This window comes from Notamacropus eugenii, chromosome 1, assembly GCF_028372415.1.
Source record: "Notamacropus eugenii isolate mMacEug1 chromosome 1, mMacEug1.pri_v2, whole genome shotgun sequence".
NCBI classification, from domain to species: domain Eukaryota; kingdom Metazoa; phylum Chordata; class Mammalia; order Diprotodontia; family Macropodidae; genus Notamacropus; species Notamacropus eugenii.
Window position 1 is genome coordinate 505878075 of NC_092872.1, and position 13587 is coordinate 505891661.

The window sequence follows — 13587 nt, forward strand, 5'->3', positions numbered from 1 at the left end:
TTCATCAGTCCTGATATTTGTGAGTGTTCTGGCCCAAATGAGTTAAGTGCAGTGCTGTATACCAAATCTACCTGCTCCTTCTCTGCTCCACTGTTGCCAGCTATATGTTGGTTCAGCTTTCCCTCCAAGTTAGCAACAAACTGTTCACAGATGGAACAGCGCTCTAATCTGTTGACATCAAGTCTTCTGGGTAGTCATCTTGTCTTGGGGCCCCCGCTTTTGTTAATGCAGATGTTTAGCTCGAACAGAGTAAGTCTGATTTATCATGTAATCAGTGCTACACAGTCTTTGTCACTCACATTCTGTCTCTTCTCCTCACAAAGATGTAGTCTTTTAAATGCCTATGTTTGCTGCAAAGGTGAATCTAAGAAGTTTTATTGGGTTTAAATAAATGGAAGACAATCTTGATGATGAGGTCATGAGATTCACAAGTCTGCAGTAGTAAGTTACTATTGCTATTGCTGTTCCCAGCTCTGTTCCTCCCAAGGACTCCCAGCCATGTCTGATAGTTCAAGCCTGCTCTGGCATTAAAGTCACACAGGATTGCAAGCTTGTCCTTTTTTGACACATTGGTGATGAGGATCTCCAGGTCTTTCTCTTTAACCTCATTAGGATTCTACATGGTGGGAACATATGTGATGATAGTGGTGGCATGGCACTTTCCTGCAAGTAGCCTTGTCATGAGCCTGTCATTCATTTCTTTTGGGAGGCACACAAGGTTGTTAACTAGATTAGTTTTTATTGTAAAACCTATACCAGTTTCAGAGCACACCCCATCACTGCAGCCACTCCAGAAAAACATGTATCCAACTCTGACTTCAGTAAACTGGCCTTCATTTACTACCCTTGTTTTAGTCAGGACTGCAATTTGAATGTGAAACCTAATGAGTTCTCTCACAAAGAGCTGTTCATCTTTCAAGTCTACTGGATGTCATGTTATACATAAGTACGTACACATTCCTTGTACCAGTGGTGAATGAACTCATTTTTGCAAAACATAAATGCAAAAGATGGAAGCCAGAGCAGGTAGCCAAGGAGAAAGACAAGCATAGCATAATGTCAGCAATGTCAAACTTGAGAGTGAGGTGAGGCTGGTGAGAAAACCAAAGGACAAGAACAAGGAGTTTTTGTGCAATATTAGGGAGCTGGCATGGCACTGAAAAGTCAAAGAGGCCTTAGTTGACCACAGAAGACACAGTTGTTATATTCTTGTTTTTGCTTCTGTTGCCATTGCCAAGGCCAGTGACCTTTGAACTAGAAAGGACAGAACAAAAATAGCTAACAGGGAGCTGATAAACAAAATAAGGAAACAGTAGAAAAGCACCTTACTGCCCATTATGAATTCAAGTCTTTTTTTGATCATGACTTTCAGGTAGTCCATTGTTTTTTAAATTATCTCTCCTGGATCTATTTTCCAGATCAGTTGTCTTCCAATAAGATATTTCACATTTTCTCCTATTGTTTTCATTCTTTTGATTTTGTTTTATTGTTTCTTGATGTCTTGTGGGGTTTCACTTGCTTTCACTTTGCCCAGTTCTAATTTTAAAGAATTATTTTCTTCAGTGAGCTCTGTGCCTTCTTTTCCATTTGGCCAATTCTTTTTAAGAAGTTCTTTCCTTTAGTAAATTTTCGTACCTCTTTTCAGTGAATTTTTGTATATCTTTTTCCATTTGACCAGTTCTGCTTTTGAAAGCCTTCTTTTCTTTATTGGATTTTTGTGCTTCTTTTATCATTTGACCAGTCTGTTTTTTAAGGTCTTATTTTCTTCAGTATTTCTTTTCTTCTAACTTTACCAAGCTGTTGTTCTCTTCCTAGTTTTTCCTCTACCTCTTACTTGACTTTTAAAATTCTTTTTGAGCTATTCCATGGCTTGAGACCAATTAGTATTTTTCTTTGAGGCTTTGGATGTAGCAGTTTTGACTTTGTCTTCTTCTGAGTTTGTGTTTTAATCTTCCCTGTCACCATAGTAACTTTCTGTAGTCAGGATTTTTTTCTGCTCTTTGCTCATTTTCCCAGCCTATTTCTTGACCTTTAAGTCTGTGTGAAAGTAGGGCTCTGCTTCTGGAGCAGAGGGGGCATTGTCCCAAGTTTCAGGTTTTCTGTACAGCTGTTTTCAGAGATAATTCTGGGGACCCATAAGTTTTTAGTTCTTCCAAGATGATATGATCTAGGAACAGGTGTATTTAGCACAAATTATTATAGCACTTTTTTCTGCCAAGAAATTGTGACCAGGATTCCAGCTTCCCTGTAGCTATAAGCTGTGGTGCGCTAGTGCTCCTCCTCATTCCTGGGAATGAGGCCAAGGACTGTTACCCTGATCTAAGTGTTAGCAATGCAACAGAGTCCTGTCCCAGGTGGCTGTAAAGAGATCTCTGTAATCTTCTTCTGACAAGTTGTCTCATCCTCTTACCCTCTGTGAACTGAGAGGTCCAAAAACCACCACTGTCACCATTGATTCAGTTAATCTCCCCCTAACCTCCAAAGCTTACTGCTGGTTTGCTGGGGTACAAACTGCATTGGACTGTGTATGCCACTCTCACCCTAGTGCAACAGACCTTTCCTGCTGACCTTTTAAGTTGTCTTGGGCTGGAAAATTGGTTTACCCTGTCCTTTTTGTAGGTTCTGCAACTCTAGAATTTGTTTTGACACACTATTTAAAGTTTTTTGTTAGAGTTTTGAGGAGAGCTTAGATGAGGCCCTGCCTTTTCTTCACCATCTTAACTCTGCTCCTATCAGTGAAATTCTTAAGGTTGTAGAGAACAAGGGAAGTAGGGCAGACTTGAAGAAAAAATTGATATACAGATATTTTTTTCAAGAGAATAGAACCTGTAAACTACAGATCAGTGATTCCTGATAAAATGCTAAAAGCATTTTATTAAAGCTATATTGAACATTTAGAAAAAGAAGCAGTGATTACAAAAGACCAGGTTGGCATCATTAAATAGGTCTTAAGATAGAGCTTAAGGATCCTCTCTGTCTGTTGAATAGCCAAGCTGGAAGACACCACATAATTACTATTTTTCTCTTTTATTATGTTGGTTGATGATTGGGGCAGCAGTGTTGTGGGATAGCCTTAATAAACCCACTAACTTCCACTTTTCTCTTCATGTTAGTTTCTCTGAATAAATTCACATGTATGCCTAGATACTTCTGCCGCTATCTTACGGGTGAACAAAGTGGTGTCCATCTTGTTTTATGCGATACTTCTTGTTTATCTCCATGGCATCCAAGCTAACAATATGGACTTAAAGGAATGTGCTGGAAAACTCACTAAATTCTCTCATCATCAGGCTGAACCAGGCAGACAAAGAACAAATTCTCTAAGCAGATGGTGGATATTAAGGAAAACTACCTGAACACCCTGTCAAAAACCCATCCCCTCTTCAGAACCCAGACTAGGGAGAGCCCTTGAAATCAGACTTTCAGCCAATTGGTTGCAATTGAAATAGTGTTGTTACACCATCAAAGAAGCTATAAATCTCTCTGGGCCCTACTATCTGTACCTTATGGGTAATCCAGTGGTGACGAATAGAAATATCCTGTGAAAAAGGCAGACCGAGCAAAATAGTCACCATGGGGAGTTTCATGTAACAGAGTTTGTGAGTGAGATAAGTCATCTGCCATCAACATTCTGAGACACTAGGTAAATGTGCCAAGGAATATCAAAACTGGCAACTCTCCTGTCAAATAATATTTTTATGAAAACAAATGTAAATGAACCAGATCTGTTAAAAACAGCTGCAGACAAACACAAATTCTCAGTGCAAAGATCACAAGCCTATGACTTAAAATGACAAATGTAAATTGTAGATGGATAAGGATATATTTGTATTTGTCTTGACAAAAAAAGGCAACACTTGGCATCTTATGCAACAAATTATTACATCAAATTATATGATATGCATGTAATATATAAAATGTTTAGTAATCCTTATGTATATTTTATGTACTGTGAATTAATTTTATTAAACTTCAGTGAATCTACAGTATATTTTTTTCTCTTCAATAAAATTCTGCCTCCCTTCAGGACTCTTCCATCTTATCAAACTGTATTTTGAGTTCTTGCTTTCAGTAGCCACTCTGTAAAATCTGTGTACATCAGAATTCTACATTCAGTATTCTCAGTGTTATGGCTATCATTTTAGTAGATGTATTAAAATCAAATTATTGCAGAGCTGTGTATTGGCACACTTATGCCCTTCTTTGTCAATGCCATGGCTATCATTTTAGTAAATGTATTAAAATCAAACTATCTCAGAGTGCATATAGGGCACACTTATGCCCTTTCTTATGTAATCAGAACTGTTATGGTTTTACCACACTTTGCTCTGCCTACTTTCAACTCCAGGCAAAACAAGATGCCCCTCCCAGGATAAGCTCATCACTTCCAAAGTCACCACTATGCTACTAACTCATCAAACCTTGAATGACACTATCTCCCTCACCTTCCTCTCTTATTGGAGGGCAGAGCACCAGACTTCTCCCATTGCCTTAGCAACTGCCCTCAGACCACTCTGCTTTGCATCTGCTATAATTCCTGGTTTCAGCTTCACAGTACCAGTCAGTGTCTCTCTCCTTATCCTGCCCTTCATTTCCCTGCCTCCTTTCGTGTGTTTCTTCCCCATTTCATCTTTCTTTTCATTGTATCCCCACCACTTAGCTCAGTGCTTGGCACAAAGTAGGCACTTAATAAATATTTATTGGATTAGATTGGATTGGATTGAGTCTCCACTTACACTGTACATCTTCCAAAGAAAGACTTTTGTCCTCACCATTAACTTTGCTGTCAAGGTCACATTTTCATATGTGCGTGTATTATACCTCTTTTGTCTGATTGAATTATAGTCTTCTTCCATGTTATGGTCCTGGAACCACAATGACTGAACTTCAGAGTTTGGGAAGTTTCTTTCTAACACAGTTGTTGTTTGGGGTTCTTTGTTGTTGGTTGTTTTGTTTTGTAACCAGTCTCAATGCTTCTTGTTTCCATTTAGAGTGTGTGTGGGGGGAGACTAAATTTTTTAACAGAAAAAAAAGAACAAATCATGCCAAATTAACTGTATTTTCATTTTTAACAGTTACTAAACTAGTAGATTGGGAATTGATGTAGCTGTTATTTTCCTAGATTTTAACAAAATATTAAAGTATCACATACTGTTCTTATGAAAAAGATGAGTCAGTATAACCCACAGAGAGGAAACGAATATTTTAAAAATATTTTAATATCTAAATATTTACAGCAACACTTTTTTGTGGTAACAAAGAACTGGAAGCAAAGTGGATATCCATCAGTTGGTTAATAGGTGGGCAAATTATGGTATATATATTTAATGAAAAAGAGTATATAAGAAATGACTGGGAGAATTCAGTTACTTGGGAAGACTTGCATAAGCTGATGGCAGAGTGAAATATAAATATATATATATAATGACAGAAACAAGGTAAATGCAGAGAATAGCTATAACACAAGAAACTAAAAGATGTATAATTATAAGGAATGAGGTTGACTGAAGAAGAAATAAGAAAATTCCCTTTCCTCCTTTCATTGGAGAGGTAGAACTATCAGTGTGGAGAAAAAAACATTTAATGTACTGTCAGACTCAACTCCTGTATTGGTTACTTTTGCTGAACTGTTTTTCTCTCTTTGCAACAAGAGATGGACATCTGGGCAGGAAATAGGGAGAGCTATCTTTGGAAATGAAGGTGATATAAAGACAGCAATAACTTTAAAAGATCAAAAACATCTAGAAATAAATAAGTAGTAATCAAAAAGAAGCAAGCATGGCTACATCTAAAACAGGTCATGCCAAACCATATTTCCTTTTTTTAAAGGTTATTAAATGGATAGATTAGGAAATACAGATTTTGGTGATGATAGTCATGATAGTCTTGTGGGAAAAAATGGCTAAGCATATTCAGAGCAGCTTGGGAAGACTTGTATAAACTAACAAAGAGTGAAAGAAGTATAACTAGGAGAATAATTTATAAATTGACCACAGTGATGTGAAGGAAAACAACACTGAAAGACATTAGAACTTCAGACTTCTTGACTTCAGAGAACTGACAGTGAAACATACTTTCCACCTCTCAGTACAGACATGGTGGACAGTAGACAGTGGATGAAACATATGTTGTCAAATATGGCCAATTTGTAGAACTGTTTTGCTTACATGTACTTCCTTGTTACAAGGGCAGATTGTATTGGGGAAGAATCATTGGAAAGTAACAGTAGTTTTTTAAGTATTAGTTTTCAAAAAAGGAGGGAGAAAAAGATCAAGATATCTTTTGGACTTGTTTATAGTACAACAAGATGCATTTGGAACTGGTTGAGTGACCAGATCTAAAGGATGATGATGATTTGACATTACTGTGGAAGGCACCACCTCATTCCTATCAGAAATAACAAATGCTGGAGGGGATGTGGGAGAACTGGTACACTAATGAACTGTTGGTAGAATTGTGAACTGGTGCAACCATTCTCGAAAAAAATTTGGAACGTTGCTCAAAGAACTATAAAACTTTGCATACCCTGTGACCCAGGATTACTGTTACTAGGTCTGTATCCCAAAGAGAAGGGCAGCTATGTGGTGCAATGGATAGAGTGCCAGGCCTGAAATCAGGAAAACTCATCTTCCTGAGTTCAGATCTGACTTCAGACACTAGCAGTGTGACCCTGGACAAGTTACATAACCCTGTTTGCTTTAGTTTCCTCATCTGTAAAATGAGCTGGTTAAAGAAATGACTAGTATCTTTGCCCAAAAAACCCCAAATGGGAATCACAAAGAGTTGGATACAACTGAATGACTGACCAACAACAAATCCCTAAGAGATCAGAGAAAAAGGAAAAGAACTTATATGTACAAAAATGTTGACAGCAGCTCTTTGTGGTGGCAAAGAATTGAAAATCAAGAAAACAGTCATCAATTGGGGAATGGCTGAACAAATAGTGGTATATGATTGTGTTGGAATACTGGTGCTATAAGAAATAATGGGGAATAATTTCAGAAAAACCTGGGGACATCTATATAAACTGATGCAAAGTGAAGTGAGCAGAACCATCAGATTATTGTACAAAATAACAGCAATACTGTAATGATGATCAGTTGTGAAGAAATTAGCTATTCTGATCAATACAGTGATCCAAGTTGATTTCAAAGGACACGTGGTGAAAATTGCTATCCACTTCCAGAGACAGAACTGATGAACTCAGTGCAAATTAAAGAAAAATTTTCTCACTTTATTTTTCTTTCTTTTATTGTACCATGGCTAATATGGAAATGTTTTTCATGATTTCATATGTATAAAGGGTATTGTATTGCTTGCCTTCTCTAGGTGGAGGAGGGGCTGAAAGGAGGAAAAGAATTTGGAACTCAAAATATAAAAAATTAATAATACATTTAAAAAGGAAAGATCTAGTAGGTAGGGAGACATTGAAGAGTAGAGAAAAAGGAGAATGTTTGAAGGATCGGTCTGCCAGACAGTGCAGAGGAGCATGATGTCTAAGGTACATACAGTGAGTTTGGACTTAACAGAAAGAAAGACCACTGCATCATCAAAGAGTGGAGAAAAGGAGGAGAGAAGGGGAAAATATATCAAAGGATTTTGAAACAAGAATAGTGTCTGTTTTCTCAGCAAAGACAAGAAACCCTCTGAAAAAAGTAGGTGGAGAGGATAAGTTTAAGGAGAAAAGAGAAGATGTGAAATAACTTCTGCAGATAGTGATATAGGAATTAAACTTGGGAGGAAGAAAAGGGCATGCTTCAGTAAGGGCTTGATTGAAATTGGATAATATGAATTTGTAATGTACCTAGGCTAGTCATATTGGCAAATATAAATGATGGAATTCATCAGTACTGAAGGACAGGAAGAGAATAAATACTGAGCACCTGTAATGTGCTAAGCATTATGGTAAATGCTTTGTAAGTATTTTGCTTGATCCCTACAACAACCCTGAAAGATAGGAATTATTTAATCCCTATTTTTAAGGAAACTGAGGCGAACAGAAATTAAATGACATTCCAAGGGTCATCCAGCTAGTAAATGACAGAATGGGTTAGTTAGAACTGTCTTCCTCAGCTGTGCCACTTAGCTGCCTCTGGGAGACTGAAAAGATAAGCACACTAACATAGCATTGTTGGAACTATAAATTGGTCTAACTATTGTGGGAAAAGAATTTGAAATTTTGGGAGAAATGTAATGAAACTGTTGATAAGCTTTTACATAGTGGTGCGACTAATTGGCATATACAGCATATACCCCAAGGAGAACTATGACAATAAGCAATGTTCCTTATATATCTTAACATTTATAGCACTTTTGTGGTAGCTAAAAAATGGAAAACAGAAAGAGTGCCCAATGATCTCATAGTAACTGTACAAACTAGAGTATGTGAATATGATAGAATATTTTGTCATAAGAAATTATGAATAGGAAGAATTCATAGAAGTATGGAAGTACTTCTAAGAATTGACACTGAGTAGAATAAGGCACCTAGGTGGTGCAGTAGATAGAGCACCAGTGCAGGAGTCAGGAGGACCTGAGTTCAAATCTCACCTCAGACACTTGACACTCACTAGCTGTGTAACCTTGGGCAAGTCACTTAACCCTAATTGCCTCATCCTGGATCATCTCCAGTCATCCTGATGAATTCACTGGATTCAGATGACTCTGGAGAAGTGAGGCTGGTGACCTGCACAGCCCTCCCTCACTCAGAACAAAGTGCAAGTCATGTTATTATTTCTCTGATGGCGTGGTCTTCTTCTGCAATGAAGGACGAACACACTGAGTAGAATAATATAAGCGATGATCGCAATAACACGTAAATGAATGCAATGTTAAAAAGCAGCCAAAACTAGATAAATTGCACTATTCGGTCTTGACCCCAGAAAGTAAACAAACACATTTCCCTCTTCTTGCCAGAGGTGGGAGACTTAGTTAGGGCTGTTGTATACCCTATCAGGTATGATTACCTTTTAACCTTTTTATTTGTCATGAGGAAGCACTGGATGATTGTGTAGTATATCAGGAAGTGAACGTGGTGTAAAAGTGTAAATAATTTGTAAGGAAAATGGGAAATACATGGAAACTAAAGGAACATGAACTCAAAACAAAACTACAATAAATCACTGTTTACGTATTCTTCTGAATGGATTACACAGATAAATTTTCAGGGGAGGCTAACTACAAGACAGTCTTTTTAAAAACTACCATTTTTTGAAGCATATGAAGAAATGATACAACTGCTTCTTACACAAAAAGTCATATTTTGGTATCTGAAGGCTTTCTGAAGACCACCATACATCATATTAGCTTACCTGTTTGAGGGTTTTTTTTTTCCATTTTCAATATTGAGTACTTACTCTGTGTTCTTTATAGTAATAATAATAGCTAACATAATGCTTTCAGCAAACCAGAATATATGTGCTATCCCAAAACATCCCTGTGAGGTAGGTTTTATTATTGTCCACATTTTCCAGATGAGGAAACTGGGATTTAAAGAGGTTCAGATGCTGAAAGAAATCCAGTGATTTGCCCAGGGTCACATCATACAACTATTAAGTGTTTTGAGACAGATTTCAGACTCAGGTCTTCCTGATGGTCCACTGTACCAATTAGTTGTCTCTGTTTTTCAGAGGATTGAGGAAGTAAAATTTTTCTTCTGTAATCTTAAATCTTAAACAAAATTGTGTCTGAGAACAAGATTTTGATTTCTGAAACACAAGTTTAATAATAAAAGGCCCTTAGCCAAGATATGAATGCATTCAACAGGGGCTAGTACAAGTACATTTGGTCAGTCTAGCAAATCCAATTGACTTACATAAGAATTACTTATAAAAATTGATGAGTTCTGTTACTGCTAACCAAATAAATGAGGTTTCATGCAACTTGGTAGTCTTATGTGATAATTAAACACAAAATATAGGAAGGACAACATATAAGCATTTGGTAAAACTATGTATGTGTTTTTGTTATTTCTAGGATACTATGGATAAATTACACATCAGAAATTTGGGCATACCCACTTCTAGAAAACCTTAACAGAAGTGGATTGGTGCTGTTTTTTACATCTTGTTACTTTGGAATAGTAGGCTTCTATTTTTTAGGAGCATGGCTGACAAAGCTGGTATGGGGTAAGTAATATAGCAAGCTGTAAAAATTAGGTAAATTTAGCAGTAGGCAAAGTTGTACGTGGTGAATTTAGGACCATCTACAAAGCTAATCCATATAAATCCTGGAAAAGTAAAATAATATGACTCATTGCAGAGACAGGGAGATCTGGATTGTTGGTCTACATACAATGAATGTAAATGACCACGTATTATAGTACTTTAAAATACCAAAATAAAAAAAAATTATTCCAGACATAGCCCATCTGATGTGCAAAAAAGAAAGAATTATTCTTTATGTTTTTCACTACATTAAATGTATTGGTCTACAAAGGAGACTATGCAAGTTGCATAAAAGAGGTATAGAAAGTGCTATAGAAAGTCAGAAGAAAGAGAGATCACTTCTCAGGGGGTAGGGGTGATCAGGGGAAAGCATTATAGAATAGGTGGCATCTGAATTGGTCTTTGAAAGGGATTATATATATGGATCCTAAAACATAAAATGTACATGACTTTTTCATTTCAACTATGGTGATCTAAGCATTCCTTAATTCACAAATAATTGCAATGATGTTTTATATACTCAGAAACTTTCCTAAATTGTGTTATAGTAAATATTACTTTTAATTCACAAAGAAAATTTATTATTTCTACTGTAAAAACATTATCACTTCTAATATGTGCCTGGTTACTTAGAACATGTAATTTAGTACATAAAAACCATTTTAGAAAATTTAATTAAACTTTTAAAAAATATTTTTGAAGAGTTGATAAATACCTGAATTCATTCTGATGCTATGTAAGTAGTTGAGTCCAAATTTTTCCTTGAACCAGTTACTGTTAATATCAATAGCATGTTTTAAAAATTTGTGAGATTTTTAAAATATTCAGTTTAATTCAAAGAAAATTTTTGCCCCACTTTCCATATATAGTCTGCACTTTGGAAGCTGCTGAAGTAAATACAGGAAAAAGTAAAACATAGCCTCAAACTCCAGGGACTTATAATGAAGTAGGAGAGATCAAACATACACAGATAAATGTAATACAAACTGGATTGTGATAGTTACATAAGCGATTCAGTGTCACAGGAGATCACAAGAGGAAGACAGATCACTTCCAGTCGGGGATGAGCAGAGGAAGTTTTATTGAGGATATAGTTTTTGAACTGGTCTTTGAAAGGTACAGTTTCTATAGGTGAGCACTATATTCCAATTTTGGGGAGTGTAAGCAAAGCAAAGAGAGAGTAAGATTTTCAGAAAACACTGACAGTACTTTCTAAATGATTGGACGATTAATGAAGTGGGGGCCACAGATGAGAAAGAGAAGTCAAATTTCTGAGCCTGGGTGACTAGACTGGAAGAATGCTGTTGTCATTTTTAAAAAATAGCAAAGTTAAGAAGTAAAAAGGTTTGGGAATGAAGACAGTGAGTTTAGTTTTGTGCCTCTTGAGATATTGATGAGACATCCAGATTAAGTTATCTTACTGGAACAATTATAAATATGGGACTTGAGCTCAGGAGAAATATTGGAGCTGAACTTGGGAGTCATTTTTATCAGGGTGATATTTGAAGCCATGGGAATAGTTTAGATTATTAAGGAAAAGAATTTTGAGAGAGCAAGACCAAAGACCAAGGACAGAGCTGTGGTTTTGAGAAAAAAATCTCACTAATGCATAAAAAAAATGTACCAAGAATGCATGCATTGTGTAAAAAAAAAAAACAAAAAATGCTAATTTGACACTACTGAAGAATAGATTCAAACCTCTTTGGAAACCATTAGAGAAAATAACGGAATAATTCTCATTTCTGTTTGTTGTACTATATACTCTTCTCTCCTATCACTACTTCTTCCCGTAATGCCTCAAAACATAATCAATTTGGTGATAATGAGGCTTATTACAAAGTGCCAAGTTATATAGTGAGTTAATGAGCCTTTTATTTTTGGAAGGTTGAACTGAAGTTAAGAAAATTTCAAGACTTTCATGGAAATATGCACTTGACATAAATTTAGAAAGAGGTTATTATTGGGAAAGGTTTTGTATTTAGAAGTGAGTTATACTTTTAGTTTCTTTTAAAGGTAGCGTTGACATTTCTTCCAAAAATATCAAGAAAGAAAAGGCTTAAATATTATTTTCATGTTTTACAGATTCAGAAAATCAGAGTAAGACAACTGAAAGAAGTAGGAAAGTAGAAGAATACAAAAAGTTAAAGTGCAATTATGAGTGTGTTGTACTTATTAATTGACATAAACTCATTTCCCTTGATTGTTTATTTTTAGATAGGCTTGGTTCAGTAGTACCTCAACTTTCTCTTATTATGTACAATGGTTTGAATAGTTCATTAAATTTTAAATATTTAACTATCAAAAACATTTTAATTTTAGAACACTTTGGAATCAACACACAAAAATAAACATTTAATTTTGATTTTGAAGATATACATTAATCAGTGAGATTGTGTGTATAATAGATTGAGATGCAATGTTGAATATATAAGTAACAAGATGAGACTATAATGGTATGTGATTGCATAAACTACATATGAAAATCAACTTAATCATGTTATAAAAATAGAACCTAAAATCATAGCAGAATATAGTATCTTTAGCATGACTTAACAGTTTAAAATAATAGTTGTAAAATTCAAGGAATGGTCACAAATGATCTTTAAATTTTCAAAGCTTTCTAGGTTTCATAAATTTTAAATATTTGAGTGAGTAATTTATTTACTTTTGTGATTCTGTTACAAATTGGAAACACTGTATATATCTCTGGACAATTAGTTGAGTCCTGCGAATTTGACTCGAAAGATCTTTAGATGTTTCTTGATTTAGGGTTTTTTAAAAATCTCTCTTAAAATTCTCCTGGATTTTTTTCAGGACTTTTATTTATTTTACTCAATCCTGGCTGTCTGTCAAGCTATTGACCTATTTCTCTTCTTTCTTCATTGCCCAATTTTTTTTCAGGGGTCTTTACCTGCTCGGTTTGCTTACCATTTATTCACTCTTCCATAAGATTTGTTTTCTGCCCACCCTTCGATTAATTACATTCAGAGATTACCAATGCATCAAATCCACTATCTTTTGTCAGTCCTGAATCTCCTTTACCCTTCTGTAGCATAGACATCTTTGTATCATTTGATATTTATGGTGGATTGCCAACCTTTTCTTCCCTATTTTTTGAAATTTTCTTCTCCTTTGGATTTTGTAATACTACTACCATGTTTCACCAATTACTCTAACCACTAGTTATCTGTATTCTTGGTTCCTCTCTCTTTTCTCATCCCCAAATATAACTTAGTTCTTTGGCTTTGGGCTCTTTAACTTTTCTGAAATCCCTTCCTAAGAGATCTTAACTACTCTCATTATTCCAGGTATCCCTTTTATATAGGTGACCTTTAAGTCTTTATCTTCAGCCTGGATCTCTCATCTTTACTAAAATCTAGTTGCTGACACATGCACGTAATAATTCACAATAAAGTACTAA

At 35.6% G+C, this 13587-nt stretch overlaps 1 protein-coding gene across 1 annotated transcript in view; it reads left to right on the top strand.

Annotated features, from left to right (window-relative positions):
- LOC140519903 (androgen-induced gene 1 protein-like) overlaps positions 1 to 13587 on the top strand; it is a 37079-nt gene that overhangs the window by 13372 nt on the left and 10120 nt on the right. The window contains exon 5 of the mRNA XM_072633416.1: positions 9976 to 10127. Coding sequence (XP_072489517.1) covers positions 9976 to 10127 — 152 coding nt within the window. The remainder of the gene's footprint in view (positions 1 to 9975; positions 10128 to 13587) is intronic.